Genomic DNA, 21,846 nt, shown 5'->3' on the forward strand with positions numbered 1-21,846 from the left:
TGCTCCACTCGGGAGCGCGGGAGGACCCCCTGGAAGGCAGGGCTGAGGATTTTGGACAATATCTGTATGACAAAATCGCTCAGATCCGGGGGGACTTGGACTCTGACTGGGTAGATTCGGGCAGGGTGGCGAGGAATAATCTTGAGAACGTTATCTGGGAAGAGTTTGACTCTGTGACCCCTGAATGACGTGGACAAGATTCTGGGGAGACTTAGTGTGGCTACATGTTTACTGGATGCCTCCTGGTTAGTACTGGCTTCCCGGGAGGTTACACGAGGCTGACTCCAGGGAATTATTAACTTCATTGAGTGAGGGTTACTTCCCCATGGCCTTGAAAGAGGCAGTGGTGAGGCCTCTCCTCAAGAAGCCTTCCCTGGACCCGGCAGTATTAGCCAACTATCGTCCTGTCTCCAATCTTCGCTTTGTGGCGAAGGTTGTCGAGAGTGTGGTCGCACGACAGTTTCCGCAATACCTGGAGGAAACGTCTTATCTAGATCCGTTCCAGTCGGGTTTCAGGCCCGGGCACAGCACGGAAACGGCATTGGTCGCGTTGGTAGATGATCTCTGGAGGGCTCGGGACAGGGGTTGCTCCTCTGTTCTGGCCCTGTTAGACCTCTCAGCGGCTTTTGATACCATCGACCATGGTATCATGCTGCACCGGTTGGAAGAGTTGGGGATGGGGGGCACCGTGTTACGGTGGTTCTCCTCCTTTCTCTCAGACCGGTAGCAGTTCGTGTTGGCAGGGGGGCAGAGGTCGACCTCGAGGCCTCTTATATGCCTCAGGGGTCGGTCCTCTCGCCCCTTCTGTTCAACATTTATGTGAAGCCGCTGGGCGAGATCATCCGTGGCTTTGGGATGAAGTACCATCAGTACGCTGATGACACCCAGTTGTACATCTCCACCCAAGGCCACCCCAACGATACCCTTGAAGTGATGTCCCGGTGCCTGGAGGCTGTGCGGATCTGGATGGGGAGACACAAGCTCAACCCTTCCAAGACTGAGTGGCTGTGGTTCCCGGCATCCCGATATAGTCAGTTGACTCCATCACTGACTATTGGGGGCGAGTCTTTGGCCCCCTCGGAGAGGGCTTGTAATCTGGGAGTCCTCCTGGATACGCAGCTGTCCTTGGAGGAACATCTGACAGCTGTTGCCACGGGGACTTTTGGTCAGGTTCGCCTGATCCGCCAGTTGCGGCCCTTTCTTGATCGGGATTCCCTGTGCACAGTCACTTATGCTCTCGTCACCTCTTGCCTGGACTACTGCAACGCTCTCTACATGGGGCTCCCCTTGAACAGCACCCGGAGGCTCCAACTGGTCCAGAATGCGGCCGCGCGGGTAGTCACGGGAGCTGCATGGTGCTCCCATACAACATCTCTCCTGCGTGAGCTGCACTGGCTCCCAGTGGTCTTCCGGGTGTGCTTCAAGGTGTTGGTTATCACCTTTAAAGCGCTCCATGGCATAGGACCTAGTTATCTTCGAGACTGCCTGCTGCTACCGACGGCCTCCCATTGACCTGTGTGCTCCCACAGAGGGGGCCTCCTCGGGATGCCATCAGCCAAACAATGTAGGCTGGTGACCCCCAGGGGGAGGGCCTTCTCTGTAGGGGTACCTATCCTCTGGAATCAGCTGCCCCCAGAGATAAGGAGAATCCAAGACCTCGGTGCCTTCCGCCGTGCCCTTAAAACTTTCTTTTTCCAGCAAGCCGGGCTGGCCTAACACTTTTTAAAATGTTTTTAATTGCTTGTTATTGTTTTTAATCATGGGGACAAATTTACATATATCTTTTTAATTGTATTTTAATGTTTGTAGTTTATGTTTTTATTTGGCTGTTCACCGCCCTGAGTCCTCAGGGAGAAGGGCAGTATACAAATTTAAAAATAAAAAAATAATAATAAAAAAAAATGGCTGTAACGCTTTCACGCAAATTTATACTCTTTAGTGATTCAGGTCTTATTTTCAAAAGTGAATAAGACACAGCCTCAGCTAAGTTTCTTCTAATTATTTTTCTAAAATAAAATATGATTTAATAAAATTGCATCCCCCTATTAAGAATAAATTACATAAATTTAGGGCAAAAGATGATAATGTCATTCCATGCTCTTTCAACTTCTTGAAGACTGATCAGCGGGACATAGCAAAATAACTGCCTACTGATAAGTGAGTGTATTGCTGCTTTTAAATCTCTGCTGTGGAAAAATCTAAAGGTTTATGACTAATAGAACTATCGTCTCTGCATTTATATTGTACTTTTTTCAATGCAAAAGTATAGTTTGCACTGTGAAAATGTATTAATATACAGATAATTTATACAGATGATGTATCTATGTAATTAAACTTTCAAATGATCAAATGTAAAACATTACTAGTTTAGCTTTTCAACACTTGAAATGTAAAACAGGCATTGTGCATGCATTAAGTCTCAAACTAATAACCAAACTAATGTATTTTTGCTGTTATTATATTCGTAGGGTCAATTCATGTATAATAAATAAATACACTTCTACTGCTTTTTGCTGATCTCAGGGCTGTAGCTGTGAAAACAAGCTGCAAAATGCATGTTTAACTGCTGCTTCTACAGTTAGCTACTGGAATTTTAAAACATTTTTTTAAAAGTTTCCCATACATTTTCCACCCAGGCTTTTATTGCTACAGAATGAAAAATCAGGCAACAAGGGAGAAAGCAATACTCAACAATCCCTCAAACCATATCAAGTTATTTTGGATAACTAACCACTTAAAGTGTAGTGACCATATTAGGATCAGAGTTCAGATCAAAATATTTTGATTTCACTCATACTCCTAAAACAGTGGAATAGGAATAAGGTGTAATTTAAAAGACATCTACAGTGCTGCTGGAGAAAAGCTGTGGAGAATATGTAAAATTCCATAAACACATTGGTTTAAATCAGTGGTTCCCAACACATGGTCCACCGACCCTGGAGGGTTGCACGATATATTCACAGGGGGTCTGCTAATTAAGTCTTGGTGGTCCATGGCCATGGTCTATGACCATAAAAGTTATTTAAAGGTTAAGAAAAGGTTGAGAACCACTGGTTTAAACTAATGATCTGTCCATGAAAAAATATTCTATGTGTATCACAACAACTTTTCAACATTTTTTAATCCCATGTTATGCATATGCTGACATATTTTTAAAGAAAGAATGGATTTTCTTCAAACTTTACATGTCACATCAGATTAAACTAGTAATAATACAGTTCTCTCTGCTAATACCGCACTTACTGTATAAAGTGCTATATAAACAACAGACATTTGTTGAGTGTTAGATGGATGAACGTTAAATTCTCCATCATGTTTGGCCCTACTGTTGGAAGTACAAATAATTATGGACATCACCTACTTTAACAGCCATAATTTGCCCACTTGGTTTGTGGACCATTTTGTTGACAGAACCATAAGCGCCTCGTCCAATTTCTCCAAGGTCTTTCAAGTCCTCTGCAGTAAAATCCCAATGTTGTTCAGGGGAAATCTTCAATTTTCCTGATGATTCAATGCTGTGTGTTCTCAGTCTCTCTCTGTTAAAAAATTTGGGAGGAATTTTTCCACATTTTAAATAGTTTAAAACTTTTTTCAGCAGCACCAATCAAAAGCATTTATATAGAGGAATGTACACATAGCTAATGCAAGAAGATAAATTCCAAGAAGGAGTTGGATGGGGCAACATACTAACTTAATTGTAATTACTACAAAGAAAACAAAAATGTTATTTTCTTACATTATATCAATTTTCCTTGAGGATATTTATAAATTCCTGGCTAAGAATTTATTCCTGCTAGGAAATATTTTATAATTTGTCCTTTAGAATAATTATATGGCAATAATGATCTTTTTTATTATCTATATTAATATCATTAAAAATTTATATCTGTAGTCATTGCATTTTTATAAGAATTGGTTGATCTTAACACAAAACCCCAAATTAGAACGGGTTTATCTGTTCATTTACAGATAAACCGAAATTCATTATAAAGCAACTATTTTAGTTATATTTGTGAAGTAAATTAAAAGCCACAAAATGACTGCTGCTTATTTTTATCCCTAAAGGAAGGAAGTGTATGAAAATATTTTTGTGGCAAGAGTGCCAAATAAAAACATTTTTTTAATCTAATAGATATAAAAGAGATATGAACTGCTAACACTAACCTCCTTAATTCCCACTGTGGAAATATATCAGAGTTACATTTCAAAGCTCTCCCAACACCATTAAATATGATCGTCTTTGCAAAGAAACCTTACTTTTTAGTTCTTAGATGTAGCTCTTTTCAGGAATGATGCTAAGGTTTGGAATTGTATGAATAAGTCCCTACATACTGTTGCATATTGTCTTTTATGGTAAACTAGTATGTGGTTGTATTTGAACAGCGCAAGTCATAGTATGATTGCAAATCAAATAGATATATATAGTTTTCCAACTATAAATTGACTGAAAGATATGCAGACAAGGGAAAAACAAACATTATATATTAACATCATTACACATAAATACCAATTTCCTGAGGCTTCCGATCCTCCCCCCCACCATTTCAATATTTTAGGGGACATAAACTACACAGAATGTAGCATTAATGGAGGACTGAGAGGCACAGAATGAGGAAGGCCATATGTGGTTGGATTTTTTTTTTTTTTTGGAAAGGTTATTTTTTTTGCTGTAATTGTGATACAATATTTTAGAGTTAATTATATTTTTCATGTTTCCACCACAAAATGACAGGAAACTGTATGGCTTGTCTTCAAAAATCATCCCAAAGAGTTTCAAATGGTACAGAAAAGAACCAAGGAGTGGAAGAGATTACTAACCTATGGGACACAGAAAATATACAATTCTCTATAATTAATATGTACCTAGATGTTCAACGCAGCTATGCTTTCTAACATAATTAAGTGAATAAATTAAAAAAAATTGAAATAAAAAGTTGAGTGGAATTGAAGTTTAAGGAACACAAATTTCAAGCTTTGCCATGTCACTCCTAAAAACAATCAGCCAACAATTAAAAGACCATCATACTAATGCTGGCATACTGCAAATTACCAGTAAAATTAAAGTGCTCGCATTTCAGGAGAAACTTGAGGTGGGGAAAAGAGTCAAGTCCACTACTGAGGAAAACAGAACTAGATATCTCAATTCCTAGAGGAAAACACTCGGATTCCATAGTAATTGCCCTCTGCAGCCCATATTGCTGAACTTGTAGAACAGGAGTGGGGAACTATAGCCCTTTTACGATCTGTGAACTGGCTGGCTCAGGAATTCTGGGAGTTGAAGTTCATAGATCGTAAAAGGGCCATAGTTCCCCATCCCTGGTGTAGAATATACAGCTGTCTGTTCCAGGGCACTGATGATTCAGATCAAGAATTTAACTAACAATAACTAACTAACTATATATATTCACACCCATACTTCCCTCCCCCCATAGTCTATTGGCCCTTTATATACATCTTATACATCTTAGGCAGGTGATAAGAATATAGCTCATGATATAGCACCTGAGGTGTCACAATTTTACTAGGATTCAGAGCAGAGGTGAAATGCTCCCGGTTCGGACCGGCTCGGGCGAGTAGGTAGCGATGGTGGCGGCCAGTTGGGAGAACCGGTAGCAAAAATCCCTATCCCTGCCCCCGCCCCCCATGCCCAGCTGAGCCGCATGATCATCAGAGGCTTTTTTTCTTTTAAATGCCTCTGACGAGCCAAGCTCTGACAATCCAAGCTCTGACGATCCAAGCTGAGTTGCCTGCCAATCAGGCAACTCAGCTGGGATCGTCAGAGCCTTTTGAAAGCATTTTTTTACATGGTTTTACATGTAAAAAATGGTTTTAAAAGTAAAAAACAAATTGGCCATGCCCACCGTCACATTACCCCACCAAGCCACGCCCACAGAACCGGTCAGATTTCACCGCTGACTCAGAGTTATAGTTTTCCTACCTTCACCTTGCAAATACTCACTGCCCTCGCTACTTAACTAGTTCCTTCTTAGTATAATACAGACTTGCAATGAATAAAAAAAATGTTAGTGGAAATTAAGTTTTTTAATTTAAAATCAAATACTCATCTTTGTTGTTCAAAAAAAAAAAATGTCTCTGTTTAACATAAGTAGTTACTTCTTTTCTATCCAACCTAACATTAACATCATCATAATCTAATTTATTCAGATTATAGTTCATAACAATTTATTAAAAATAAAAAAAATCCGTATTACAAGCATTTGAAATTAACTCAAAGGCATGACCATTAAGAAGAAATGAAAGATATAGGTTAAAGCAGGATTCAAAGTATATAATCCAATATATGTCAATATAGATTTTTGAAACTGTATTAAATGTGTTAATACATTTTAATTTTTGATAAGCACTTAGAAAAAAAATGTTTATTATTTACAGAAATTATTTACAAACTACGTTATCAGTCCAAGAGAACAAAAGACAAACAGAAGGAGCAATTCCCAATCCTCATCGTCACTGATCCAAAACTAAGGACACTTGAGAATAAATCTCAGTAAACAAGAGGCTCTTGTGTGCTCGGAGTTGGACCATTTGAAATTAAACACATTTTGTCTTTATCAATTACCTACTTATGATAGAGGTTAAACTAACACCCACATAAAAACTATTTTGCAGCAATAATGGAAATAAATGTTATTTCTGTATAACTGACATTTTCAGTTATTTCATAAAATGACTCTGTTAGTGTTATTGTTCCAATCTTTTTTTCCCCATTTGATGGAGTTTTGTGTATCTAAGTAGAAATGCTTAACTATGGAAAATAGTTCCTATTTTCATCAAGAACTATTTTATATCCATAGTAACTCTGTTAGTGTTTCCCTGCAACCTCACTGTCTACAAGAGAACATCCACAATTGGATGAGGAACTGGAATTCTGCATTAGTATTTCATGTATCGTATCCTTTAGCATTTATGAGGGTCTTTAGTACTCTCTCGAGTTTGGTTGGGTTTTTTTTGCAGACTTTTCATTACCCAAACTAATTGACATCATCAGTACTAGTAAGGAATGGGGCTTGTTTTCAGTTTATATTCTAGTGTTGATGGGGATGGTTTTAGAGGTTCTTTGACTGGGTTGTTTACTGTTGGCTTGTTTGGCAGTTTCTTGATTGGATACTGCTTACTTCTTGATTGTTGGTCTGATGTTAATTTTGGAGTAAATCTATGCTCATCTCGCTGCTGATTATTGATGGAGGGGTGCTAAGGTCAAAAAGACCTAAGCACCTCTCCACCAGCAATGAGCACCCAGATGAACACAGATTAAAAATGTATGATCTTGTGGGGCCACACTGATAACTGTTGAGGGCTGCATGTAGCCCATGTATCAGACACACGTGTTTTAGAGCAATAGTTTGTTTTAATCAGAGTTGGTGAACAAGCCAGGGGTAGAGAAGTCTGAAAGTACACAATTCCTGCCCGTCCCTTTTAACTTCTAGACCTTTAGGGTGGGTCATTCCTAAATTTCTTTGACTGCAGGTTTGAATTGCAGGTTCTTGCTTTCCCTTTCTTCAAAGTTATCTATGAATTTCATTATACAAAGAAATAGCTTGTTCAGACAATCTCTCCAAAGTGGGGGAGGGGGGAAGAGTTCAGTAACAGCACAACATATAACTGATCGTAATGGCGAACATGACTGACAGAAATGCTGCAAAGGTCATAAATGGTAGGCATTGGTCACAAAATTCTTTTCATCACCACTGTAACTTCAACGCAGTCACTAATCAAGGTCTACTCTTATATTTTTTGGCTGCCTTTAAGGGCAAAACCCCACCAAAAGCAACTTATAAACAAGAAATTTATACTATAATATACTAGTTACTATTGCCACTACTACTACTCCGTTTGCAAAATACTGCAAAGTGCTCTAGTCTGAAATAAGGTCCTCCTACCCCGCTGAGCTCCAGGTATTCCTTATCCTGGTGTTTCAAAAGGCTTTGAAGATCTGGCAAGGGTAGTAGGTCTGCTGCCTGGTTTTTGTCATCTTTTGTCCCTTGTTTTTTACTTATATTGTTTTATTGGATTTTTGTTTTTGTTTTAACTTGTAAACCTTCTAGAGTTACAGGGAATCAGGCAGTGTACAAGCTTAATCAATAAATAAATACTATTAATAATAACAGCAGCAGCTAGTTACTAGTATCTGCTAGTGCAAGCTCTGGCACTAGAATAAAGGGAAAACCCTATTCAGGGAAAGTTTATTGCTTAGCACATTGTAAGCCGCCCTGAGTCTCCGGAGAAGGGCGGCATATAAATTAAAATTAAAAAAAAAAAAAGTAAATAAATGAATCTTTAGGGCTTTCTTTAAAAATGGCAGTGATGAGACTTCAATAAATCCTAGGTAGATGATGATTGACCAAAATAACCACTTTCAAAGATTTTAATTTTTTTAAAAACAGTCAAAGCTCTATATCTGATCTTAAATCACAAACAGGTTGACATGGGTAAAGGAAATCCCAAATTGTTTCTGTGCTTTAAATATTGGAACCAATATTTTGAAATAGTTTACAAATAATGAAGTTGATGCCATATAGTTTTCACATGTTTTCTCTGTCTCATTCCTACCAACTTACATATACAGACAATTTTCAAAGGCTACTTCACCACATTGAATTCTTGCCTGCAGGTGTTATTACTTTAAATTATTAGTTTTCAAGAAATAAGCTTTTGGAATTGAAATCTTTAATCATACCATATGCTAGAGCAAACATTATGCCCAATTAAGCTTTGCCTCTTCAACCGAATGATTACTGGGTCTGAAGATTTTTCACTTCACCACCTTCTCTCACTAATTTATAAACAGGATCAATCTTACTACTTTCACAACTTCTCTTCCTGCAGTATTTCTACTTTTACTCAATCAAATAAATCCATCTTATATATTCATAATGATTCATTTCCCAAAAGTATGCTCAAATAGACTAATGCTTAAACTATGCATCTGAAGCAGAATTTTTTAAAAAACAGATATTCCTCAATCATTTATTTTTGGATAACCAAGTAGCCCAATCACTTTTTCTGTACTGTCTCATTTCAATCCATCCACTCATGTTACTTAATAGTCTTTTTCCATATGACATTCATTTGAGTCGCTGTAAGCGGCTATATAAATTTTATAAATAAATAAATGTGGATTCTTGTGCAATTTCCCAGTACTCATCCTTGATCCTTACATTACCGACGTATAACATCGGACATCTCCAACTATGTAGTCTTACTTTCATTTGAAACTACAACAAATATAATCCTAACCCATACTTTCCAACATACTTAATGTACTCATCTCACTTCGATATCAAATTACCTGTATTTAAGTCTATTACATCGGTTTCCTTTCTTTTTCTTAATTTCATAAGCAAACTCCGTATCTATTTTTCTCATGAATTCATTTCCTTAACATTAACTCTTCTTCCATTGTATGTCTCGGAGTGGTCATCAATTAAGCCCAGAGATATTTATCTCTGACCAGGGCCTTGGCCAATCAAGGACTTTGTACAATGTTTTTTAATAAATGAACACTAGGTAATCAGCCTTAGTTATACCTGTACCATAAGTAGCATTCTCTCCTAAAAACAATGGTACTGGCCAGTTTTGTTCCAATTGAATGCCAGAAATGCAACTGAAGTTTACTTTTATCTCAGGTTTGCTAGTGCTATTTTAGTCAAGTCAAGGTTTGCTGCCTATGTCTGGAGGTACAGGCCATGTAACGACACATTCAGGAAATAGAGTATTATTTAAGTATATACCTTAACCTATTATATAGAAAAGTAAATATATTCAAAGATTTCTCCAATTGTTAGAAAAGAATACACACACACACACACACACACACACACACACACACACACACACGAATAGATAATACAGATAGTGTCTGGATTACACCACCAATTGGAACCACAATTGCTATTCCTAAACACCGCAGTCATAAAACACATGACTTACTAACAGCAATTCTTAAAGTCCTGCTTCTGATTGTTAAACAAAGATAGTGTGGGTTATTAAGCAAGGACCTCATGTAATTACACTTCGACTTTGTTCTGGGGAAGTCAGCGGGAAACATTAGAAATTGTGATCACACGAATGCGGGAACACAACAGCTGGAACTCTAAGGACCCTTCAGAAATCTCCATTGTTGTTCAGTGCCATCACAAGTTTGAATGGATGCTAAATGACTGATCATAACCTGAGGACCATATCAGTGGTGGGTTGCCTCCGGTTCGGGCCGGTTCGCAAGAACGGGTAGTAAAACTGGCAGGAGCTCCGCCCACCAACCAGGACATCATCAGAAAGTTTCTGCACATGTGCGTGGTCCCGTTGCGAACCGGTAGTAAAGGAAAGTAGAACCCACCCCTGGACCATATGCATAATTAAATCCATAACAATAACAGCAACAACAACTCATTAACGATCTTCATATTAAGGAATCCAATTTCTAGCAAAAGAAAGACTGGTGTAGACTTTAAAACTTATTCTTAAAATGTGTGTAATGTTTAGTAATGCACTTACTAAAATATTAGTCATAATTTAGAGTTTTACAGGAAATGTCAGAGTCCTAGTAAAGGTAACAGAAATCACATCATAGTCATGAGAACACCAACATTTAACAGACGAAGACAATCTTTCTCAGAGACAAAATAAGAGGTAAAAAAATTGCTTAAATATGAGAGAAAGCTCCTGTACTCTTGAATTTTGCTTCTTTTTTTCTAGGTCTACTTTAAATTCCTCCTTTCAATAATATCAAAAAGCAATAAAAGACTGGTAAAAGACAGCTATAGGGAAAGAGAAAACAAAGAATTGTCTACCATTCTTTCTCATTCTATTATAACAATATATCATATGATATACTGAATATATCAATACATATAGCATATTAATATTAATTAAAAATACCCCCAAAAAAATCCCTAAGCAGTAACTAAGGCCATTTCACTATCTTGGCATATGCTTTAGACACTACTACTAGTTCTCGGTTCCTGGGCATGAACATCTGCAAAAGTTATACATGAGCAGTTTCTTTTCTGTAGAATCTACCAAAGCATGGTAGGTCAGGTCTCTGAAACTGCTCTCTGGTTATTGTATGGAGCTCCATTACATCTGATTAATACACAAAGCAAATGTATACCAGAACTACAACACAACATTATAATAATAAACTGATCTAGGCAGAGGTTCATCTATCTTCTGGCTTTTGGGAAACAATTCATAAAATGAAATAAATGTTATCAGGATTATGTATGTACTAAGATTAATTATCCTTTGACAAATATTTTAAGAGAAGAGTTTATAATTGGAATATTTTATGGAACTTCAAGTCACCTCTGAAATAGGAAATTATTTTATTTATCTAATGTATAGAATCAACTGCTTTCTTGGTAGGATGGGGAACTAGAATTTTTTTATTTTTCTGACTGTCTAAAGAACAACTAGCACAATTATATTGATTCTTTAGTTCCACATTATCCAAGATATGTAGAATTAGGAAATTGTAGTTTTTCCTGGTAATGCTCAAGTCTCAGCAGCCTCAATGAGTGTTGTAATTGTGAAGTACATTGGAAGGTAGTGTAGCAATATCTGTGGGGCCACAGGTACTTCACCTCTGTTGTATAATATAAATGATTCAGAATCATATGTATTATTGGAAAACATATTCAGGGAAAATTTCACACACTGCAGTTCTTTCTTTTCATAATCTATAAATGTATTTAGCAGACACATCTTACATTTTCACTCATCCATCGTTTTCTAAACTTGATAATTTTACAAAATTATGAGTAATCTATCTGTAGCTCCTATTCTAAGATAGATATTTGTTCATAAGTTTTAGAGGAATTTTTTTGAATATATAATTATTATTTATAGATTTAATTTGGTATTATGCTTAACATTAGCGTTAATATTTAAACACTTTATTTTAGTTCTTCTGATAATCTGAATCTTAGAAATTGACCTATCATTTAAATAAAGTTAAAATATCTATTTTAGATATTTTGAGCCACAGTAGTACACTAGTTAGAGTGCAGTACTGCAGGCTACTTCTGCTGACTGCCAGCTACCTGCAAATCTCACCAGGCTCAAGGTTGACTCAGCCTTCCATCCTTCTGAGGTGGGTAAAATGAGGACCCAAATTGTTGGGGGCAATATGCTGATTCTGTAAAACTGCTGAGAAGGTTGTAAAGCAATATATAAGTCTAAGTGTTATTGTATTTGAAAAATATTTTTTAATAGTTAAAAGTGTATTCCAGGAGAATGAAGTCTGTTTGTTTGAAGCACATTGAACTCACTCATTTGCCATTTAAAATTTTATCAAATAAATACGAAGTTTATTCAATATTTCTCTATATTTATTTATCAAATTATATGCATATCCAGACCTCTGTATTGTATGTTTTTAAATGAACTAAGCATGAATTGAAAACTATAAAACTCCTTTTATTCTCTTGTCATATTTGGTAATTTTAAAACAATCACATCTTTTTCTCCTCTATATCCTTTGCAACAATCCACTTTTAATAATGAACATGATCGCTTAAGGATGCATTATTATGAAATATACAATGATTTTGAAAAGGGCAGGCAAGATCTGCAAGTGAAGGTTTACAATCTGCAAAGTATTTACATTGATGTTAGGCTCAGCCGTCAAAGAAAACTATTTTTTTGAGCACCACCTGTTGGCATTAAAGAAAAAATGAACTGAATTCCATCAAAATTTAATCTTATAAGTAAAATAAATTACTGAGTTATATATCTAACTCTCACACAACTGCTTTTAAGTAACTAATATTACGCAAAGTACAGACAAGGAATAATATGGCAAATAAATTAAAGGAATGTGATGAAAAGAAAATGTAAGTAAGTCTAGTTTACCAACATCATTCACTGTACCTCTCAATCTTTTTATTTTTGCAAATCATCCTTGCTTTTATCACATCTATGCACTGCTTCATATACTGTTTTTTGTCCTTTAAATGTCTTGCCTTTAATTGTGTTTAATTTTAAAAGGCTGTTGTAATTCAATAAAAAGTAATTTTGAAAAATACTATTATTTTTACAATAATAATCATTTTAATGCCAGTAAAAGTTAAACGGGACAGAGACAGTACTGTAGATATGAACACAACAGTAAGTTCATTCATATACAGATAAAAATGAATATATAAATTGAGCTATTTGCTTCATTTTACAGCTGTATTAATTCATTCATGATATGAAAAATTCCTGCAAGGTACTATAATTGTGCTGATGATCTCTTTTTGGCTATTATTAACATATTATGGGCTAACACACAGTTATGCTTACTGTAGCCTGCTGGAAAGTTTCACGATCATCTCCGCCTCTCTCCTTTTGAAGGTGAAGGGGGCAATGTGATTACTACCCATTGTTGCTTGAGTATCACTTCAGCCAGGAAAAGGATTATAAAAATGACAGGAAAACACAGTGCTGTTACCATATAATGCAAGAACATGCATAGATAGTCACTGAGAAGAAAGCCTGCTTCAGACAAAATATACACATTATTTATCTTCTTTATCCTTCCACTTGAAAAATAAAAAGACACTATAGTATATAAGTTAATTTGAAAGCCTTGTTAAAATCAATGTACATTAAACTGCACTGCGTTAAATAAAAGCAGAATGTTACAATTTGAGGCTTACTTGAAAGTAAGTCATATGAAATCTATTGAACTTCTAAGCAAATTCATTACATTTTAATTTCCAGTGAAGTACTTTTAGTTATCATATGAATGAACTACAATTGAAGTGTTTGTGAACTGATAAACTATCTTAATGACATATTGTATTTTTTCACATTGTTTTGATCTCACTGTTTATGTCTTGGATCGATCAATCAATAGTAACTATAATTTGATTTTTAGGGTGGAATGTGTTTAATTCATTGTGAAACACTGAAGAAGTTAGAGGTATCTTCACTGCTCATTCAATGGTTTTTTGAGGAACAAATAAGTATTTCCAGATTCTATTCTTTTATTGATATTTTCAGATAAGAAATCACCTATAACTCTAATATTCTCTAATGAAGGAGCTGGAATAAACTTTTGGAGGGGGGTATTAAGAATCCTTCCATAGAAATAGACAGGACATAATGCACATTGAAATGACTATATCAAAATCTCCTGAGCCTTCTGCTTAGTAAGTATAAAAAGGTAGCTAATGCTTCTTTTTATATTTTTTGAAAATATTTTATATTAGTCATATTGGGAATTTTAACAGGAGGAGAGTGTGTGGGAGATTCTAACGATCCCTTCTGGAAATTTTTTAAAATATATATGGAAAACTCAATTTTGACGCAACCTGTCCAAAGATAAACTAAAGATTACTACAGCAAGATTGATACATCATCTAGAGATAGAGTCATCACAATTCCTAAAATGACACATTTGAATCTGTCCTTTCAAATACTGAAATATAGGTACTTATATATGGCACTACACATGGATTCATGAAATATAGTAATTAATTTGCCTAACCCTGCATTCTCAACTGTTTAATTCAAAGTAATCTACTTTAATTGTTTCAGCAGTAATTATTTTAATATGATAATTTCATATAATTCTTTAAAGGAATTTACTGCAAATATATTTTTCAGACACGATAGAAGATTTCACTTTATTCCTCACTTATTATCATCAGTTTTAAAAAGTGGGAATATAGTTGCTTGAATCCTTGAAATGTGCACAAGTTATTACAATTATTTTTTTCCCCTTTCATGAGAAAAATAATGCCCATTCTCTAGTTAGAGTTCCAGAATATTTTAACATAATTCTACAGCACACCTCAATACAGATACTGAGCCAACAAGTGGGACTCCAAAGCAATGCTGAAAAATTACAAGGTTATCAGTAACCTATTTTTATTTTAGATATAAAAATATTAGGTATGGCCCAGATTAATGCCACATCTCACCTGTTAATAGCTTAATGAAAGCAGAGTCACTTCTAATTTGAACTGCAAGAAGAGGATCTAAAGGGATTATTAACGTCTGAGAATTCCTACAGCATCTTGCTGCCAATAATCAAGAACCCTTGTACTTTTTCATTACAATTATTTATTGTTTTGATATATTAGACTGACCAAATTAATTTTATTTTAGCAAGCCAACACTAATTAGGGGTTAACATTTCTTTCTATAAAGCTATTGCCCTTGGATAATCTGACCAACTCTGTATCTGAAGAGAAACTAATAGCTTTTAGAAAAAAGCTCAAAAGTTGGCACTTACAAACAAGTTTAAATTACTACATCATCTCTTGACCTCTTTTACTATGATTAGTTCAATAGTGTTAAGCAAAAATAGAAAACATAAATGACTTAATAGCAATTATGAAATGATAATCGAAAATAAATTTTGAAGGAATGCAGCCAAACCAAAAATCTAATGAATTCTAAAGACCAGAGATTCAATTTAGATAGTGCTAGACCACAATACATAAGATGAAGCCACCTTGAAAGAAAGGTGCATAAATATTTCCGTGGATTTCCGGCACGGTTCTGCAAATAGCTACATAGTATGTTTCTAGAACCCACCTCTGAATTTATGCTGAAATTAAGGGCTTTATGCCCTATGCTTTAAAATTCAATAGCAATGCAATAGAAAGCAAAGAGCATAATTTGTATTTCCATATTGTTTTCAATCTAATTCATCATAGCTTCTTAAATTACCAATAGTAAAGGTATAAAGGAATTTTCTGTCACAAGCTCATATCACAATATGTTAGTGTAGTTTCCTTTTTTCTATATATATATTCTAAACATTGTTTTCTGTATGTAATATTGTATATTGATCTACTATCTGTCCAGTCTTCAAACAGTTAGTATATTTTATTAAAGACTGATTATAAATCTATCTGTATCTAAGTATTGCAGCCATGCAACAGATGCAAAATATATATAAATATGAGAAATGATACTAATGTAATACAGACCTTATATGAATCCTCACATAGTGGAGGATTGCCTATATTAAGATTGCATGGTGAAACTAGCAATGGAAAAGTAAATTATATTTAAAGAACATGAACTGTCAAACCATACCGCCCAGGGGAAAAAAAAAAGATCTACTCTAGATACTATATAAACTAATTCAGAAAATCTAACACAGAATGACTCTGAGCACATGCTAATAATCACAATTGAAAAATATTTAAATATAATAAATTATAATAATAAAAAAGCTTTCTGTCAAAGTCAGATTCTAGAATCAATACAGATATACTGTATATATGTTATATAGCATTATAATTACAAAGACAACAAATAAAGTAACATTTTCAACGCAAAACAAAATATAACTTCTCAAGATGGAACAAAAAATAACATGCTAGTCATGTTTACTGACAGTCAAATTTAATAAGATTTTTAAATAATGACCTTTAAAAAAAATATATTTCTATATATAAAAATGATTTTTAATAGAAAATTTATCCATGCCTCCTAAGAAGATCCAGATTTTGCAACTAAGAAAATATATCTACAATTTTTTTAAGAATATACACATCACTAAATACTTCCTTTTCCATTATCCTGAAAGAAACAAATATTAACACTTTAAACTTCCAAAATGGTGCAGCTAGACACAAACCCCCTACCTCATAGAAGGAACCATTCTATCTGAGCTTTCCTATAAATGGGATGACACATTATTTCACAAGAGTTATCAACATAGTTGTGTGGAACTGAAGTTCAGTTTAGAATCAATAGGAGCAATTAATTGTTTAAAGAAAATCTAGAAGACTGGAAAGAAAATACATTTAAACTAGTTACCGTCTTGGTCTCTCTGTCCATAGGTCTTTTATACTATATACTAATCTGAATAATCAACTTAAAACAGTTCAAGAATACTAACCATAAAGGTTTTCAAAAGGTATGTGAAAATTTTCTAGATGAAAATGTCTTATTTGTTAACTTATGGTATCCTAAAAATAAAGGTAAATGATGAACATATGACAAAAGTATTTAACCTTGAAGACTTCAGTGCAATTATACAAATATATACACAGAAGCAGGCGCACTGAATTCAGTGGAACTTGTTATCAGATAATTGTAATTTGTAACCTAAATTTCTCAAAGTAGGGGAATCTATAAGGCAAGAAAAAAATGATACAATGGGTCTGATTATTACCCAACACAATTTATATCATACAAACTGTCATAGATTGTGGAATAGATCTATTCACTGAAAAGGAATAACAATGCTGTATTTATGTCAAGCACCAGCTATACAGGAATTGGATTGGAACAATCTGAAATTCACTATAGTCTTCGAAAATTGATTACTACAGAAAAAGCTTTTTTTCCATTTTCTATTTTGATAATGCCATTTAGCTTTAAGAACATAGCAATATTTCCAGCAGCATAAGTGAAATTAAGGATGCCAGGATTTGAACCTAGGAGCTGTTATGACAAAAGCCACTATCACAAAGAGAAATTCCAATTTGGAAGTCACTGGATGAAAACATCATTGGTAAAGAAAATCTCTAGAAGTGATGGATGCCTACTATAAATAATTTCTTGTAAAGAAAAAGGTTATCAAAAAGAGAAGAAGCACACTGTGAAAAAGGCACAGGAAATTGGAAAATATGAGGCCAGTGTGAAAAGACTGAAGCCTGGAGATTTCACATATTTTATTGTAGGAAGTAAATCTTGAAAAAAAAAATTGACAGACAAATCTAAAAGAGAAATTTGAAATTCTTTAAGATTTTTTTTTTAGAATCATGTTTTCTAACTTTTGGATCTCATCATTTAAATATATCCTTATGTCGACTTCATTATGAGGAATACATCCTTTCCACACCTGTTATTACTTTAGCAGTAATAGTAATGTTATTACGTGACTAAATATAGATCGACAGATATCTATTCAGTTCTAGATATAGAACTGAAACAAGGCAGAACAATAAAATTGCTGTTTGTGGAAAATGAAAAACTCTGAACTATAGGGGGAAAAAGCATCAATTCATTCAGCAAAACACAAGCATTTCATATTGCACACTAAAACACTTGAGGGAATTAAAATATATAAAGATTCTTACAAACTTCATCAATAAACTTCTGAATTCTTAAAATAAAATGTAAAGAATTCCAGATTTTACTACACTTGCAGCCTGAGGAAACAGATCAGATTTCAAGATATGTCCTACTATATTAAATGTCCAACTGTTTTATACATCTGTCAACTTTACTTATGAACATAAGGCTATTCTGGTAGCTCTTTCTTGAAAACTTAATGAATCTAGTAATTCCTGGAAATCTAGAAATTTTATCAAGGTTATTTTTTAAAGATTTTTTTTTTTTAGGAATGAAATGCCTCAGCTGTATCTTTCATAAATATATGTAGAAAGTAAGAATATAATGAATTTGAAAAATAGAAGCATAAATTAGTTTATTCAGTTAATGAAATAAGGGAATATTCCAATGAAAAATAACATGGGTTTTTATGTACATTCCTAAACAATAATTTGAATTTAAGTAAGGGTAAAGCAGTATATTCTTAATTTCTCAAAATACATGGTAGGTAGACAGATTTAAAATCTCGGTCCAAATAAATGTTTTTGTGATTTGAATTAAATATATGTGAGACAATAGTTCTAGTTTGTAGAACTTCTGACTTTATACTCACATGTGTGGATTCTGAAAAGGAACTCCAGGGTTCAAAGTAAATCGTGCAGTGGATTTGAAAGGTGGGTTTGCAAAATTCAGCTTCAGTGCTCTGCGCTTACCTGAGGAATAAACACAAACTCTGGTCGGGAAGAGAACACAGATTACTATATTAAAAACATTAGAATAAAACAGGAAGCATAATAACCTCTTCCTTGCAACATTTTGGATTAGCACTAAACAATTTTATGACATCACTCACAAAAACAGTAGGGTTCTCATATTTAGCATCAGGTTATGTGCTCAAAACAAATCCGCACCTGATAAATAACTTGATTGCTCCAGATTATCTTTCATTGGGGTATTAAATAAATTTCATTTTTTCAGAAGTGAATAGTAAAGGTATTCAATTTGGATTTTCAATAATATGATTATAATGTATCAACTATATATAAAAACCAAACACCAATTGCTTGAAATTATGAGATGTAGGATGTAGAACATATGAGAGCAAATTAAAAAAAAATAGATCACAAGTGAATTACAAATATTTTGAGCAATCAATCACAAAACCTGACTGAGATTTCTGGCAAAGGAGAAGAACATTCTGTTGCCATTTCCTGATGGGTAGCATGGGATTCAAAAAAACAAGAAAAAGTGTGTATGTTATAAAGAGTGTGTTACAGGTAAAATATACATGATAAATCATAATTTAATCACAGTTTATTGAACAAAGCACAATTTGTTCCTTTTACCTAAAATGCCTAGGCCATAAATTATGATTCATAAATCACAAAATTCCAAACCCAAACCAGATAAATGTAGTGTTTTGTGGGAGTTACTAATATCTATAATTACTAAGAAAACAAATGTGAATATGCCAGGTTGTTGTTCTCGTGGCCAATTAATACACGAAATGTGAAATTCCAGAGTAAAATAAAAAAAAATTACAGTATTTCTGACTTAAAAGCTAGGTCTTGTATGAAGAACTTCTCAAACTTGGCTGTGCATGCGTGTGGATATGCAAAAGACCCTTCCATTGGGATTGCTGCAAAAATGGAGTTTTTACCACAGCTGTGAAGAATTTAGTGCCATAACATTTTAATCAGTGGCCTTGAACATGAACCAAATGTTCATACAAAACATGGCATAATATAATATAATACATGGCATGTAATTCCTGGCATAGTAATATCTATTATGAGCATAGTCAAGTGCCTGGTGCAGTTGCTAAAATTGAATGTACATGTTCCTTGAGAGAGATTTAAATCCACAGTAACATTAAACATGCCCATAAAACACTTTACTGCCATATACTTTTTAATGAAATATAGGTAATCCTTGACTTAGGACAATTGAGCCCCAAATTTCCATCACTAAGCAAGACAAGCAAGTTGTGAATTTTGCTCCATTTTGCCACAGTAGTTAAAGTGAAACACTGCAATTGTTAAGTTACTAACATGGTTGTAAAGTGAATCTGGCTTCCCCATTGTCTTTTCAGAATTGATGAAACTAGTAGATCCCTCACTGTAGAGGATCAGAAATATTGAAATATGAGGAATATATAAAAATGCAAAAGGATTCAAAAACTTTTAAGTACTACTGTACATTTTATTGCATCGGTCCTTAGAAAAATCTCTGAAGAGCCAGAACAAATGTATGATGTAACTGGGAACACTCAGCAGGTGCAAATAATACTATCTCTTCTTTACAGATGAACCAGTAAATAACACATGAAATAGCAGGAAGAACAGTAACAAATGGGAGCCATGGGGCAGAATAAAAGGAAGATAACATGAATCTTGCAGAACTAACGTATATTGAATTAATGGAAAAAGCCAGGTATATTACATTTCCGAAGAAACCTCTACCAAGATTTTTATAATGTTCATAGTTCATTGTTCATAGTGACTGACTGAACAAAGGAAGAAGTGAGCAAACTAGCATTCATTAGTATGGTTAAATGTTTGCTTTAACTGCATGTCTTTCTCTTGCCTTATGCTCATATGACATAACAGAACTACGGAACATGGTTTATTTGTTATATATTTCTAAACAAAACTTTTCCCTGCAATCCTTCCCTTTTTGTAATAAGGGAAAAATTTGGGCCTGCTAGCATACAGAAATTGTAACAAAATACAAAAAAATTGGGTTTAATAATATGCGTATGTGTGTGGGTTAATAACGTGTGTGTGTGTGTGTGACTGTACAGAAACATAATCTCCATCAAAAAATAATCTGGAAAAAGAAGAGACATCCTTTCCATGTTTAAACTGGATTTTTATAAAACTTTAGCAGGAGATGAAAAATTATGTTTTAATAAGCAAACTGATTAGAATTAGGATGCTACTTTGAAGTTTTTTTCCAGTGCACCAGGAAATATCCTCCAACTATTTACATATTTTAAATGAATATACCTTTATCTTTAATCTTTTTCTGTTTTTACTTAAAACGCTGCCTTGATGGCGCAGCAGATTAAAGTGCTGTTAAGTAGCACTTAGCTGCCAGCTGCCTGCAATTACTGCAAGTTCAAATCTCACCAGGCTCAAGGTTGACTCGGCCTTCCATCCTTCCAAGGTAGGTAAAATGAGAACCCGGATTGTGGGGGCAATAAGCTGACTTTGTATAAAAAGAACACCGCTTAGGGGAGGCCAAAAGCCCTACTAAGCAGGTATATACAAAAGTATGAAGGCTATTGCTTAACGCATTGTAAGCCGCCCTGAGACTCCAGAGAAGGGCAGCATATAAATCGAACCAATAAATAAAATAAATAATTTTTATGATGTACTATGTATTGTTTTTATATACTATATGCCACCCAGAATCATGTTTTGTGACACAGCTATATAAATTTGTTAAATAAATAAATTTGAGGAAATGGTTGTATATGATGTCCCCTTCTCAAATGAAATATTGATAAAATTTCAGTGTTTCATCCTTTGTTTTTTTGTGGTTAACCTTGAATTTGAAAGGATTACACCATTTTGATCTCTTTCCAGAAAAAAATCACAAAGGCTACTGTATTTAAATGGAATGATGTTCTATTTAACTGGTTTAGCCAAATTTCTAAAGCTGTTTGGAAATGGTACATTTATTCCACACACTATAGAATATTTTAGTATATAAACAGAATAAATTGCACAAAAAAACTGAAAAAAGGTGTAAAATACCCACAAAACACTATTTCATGGCCAGACAGATCATACATAATTGATGAGCTTTCTTAAC

General features: G+C 34.5%; 2 protein-coding genes across 6 annotated transcripts in view; one reads left to right on the top strand and one right to left on the bottom strand.

Annotated features, from left to right (window-relative positions):
- Nucleotides 1-20,392, top strand: part of MYOCD (myocardin) — a 90,065-nt gene extending 69,673 nt beyond the window's left edge. Inside the window, exon 14 of the transcript XR_011600009.1 lies at nt 20,333-20,392. The gene's annotated coding sequence lies outside the window, so the exon portion shown is untranslated. The remainder of the gene's footprint in view (nt 1-20,332) is intronic.
- Nucleotides 1-21,846, bottom strand: part of MAP2K4 (mitogen-activated protein kinase kinase 4) — a 55,416-nt gene that overhangs the window by 19,984 nt on the left and 13,586 nt on the right. For 3 of the 5 annotated variants that reach the window (XM_070937491.1, XM_070937488.1, XM_070937489.1), the window contains 3 exons: nt 18,641-18,740; nt 13,306-13,401; nt 3,362-3,536 (listed from right to left, as the gene is read on the bottom strand). In XM_070937491.1, the coding sequence (XP_070793592.1) occupies nt 3,362-3,536; nt 13,306-13,401; nt 18,641-18,740 (371 nt within the window). The remainder of the gene's footprint in view (nt 1-3,361; nt 3,537-13,305; nt 13,402-18,640; nt 18,741-21,846) is intronic. The other 2 variants (XM_070937490.1, XM_070937492.1) reach the window with 1 other exon arrangement.

This window comes from Pituophis catenifer, unplaced genomic scaffold, assembly GCF_029215685.1.
Source record: "Pituophis catenifer annectens isolate HBS135680 unplaced genomic scaffold, rPitCat1.0.hap2 SCAF_2, whole genome shotgun sequence".
NCBI classification, from domain to species: domain Eukaryota; kingdom Metazoa; phylum Chordata; class Lepidosauria; order Squamata; family Colubridae; genus Pituophis; species Pituophis catenifer.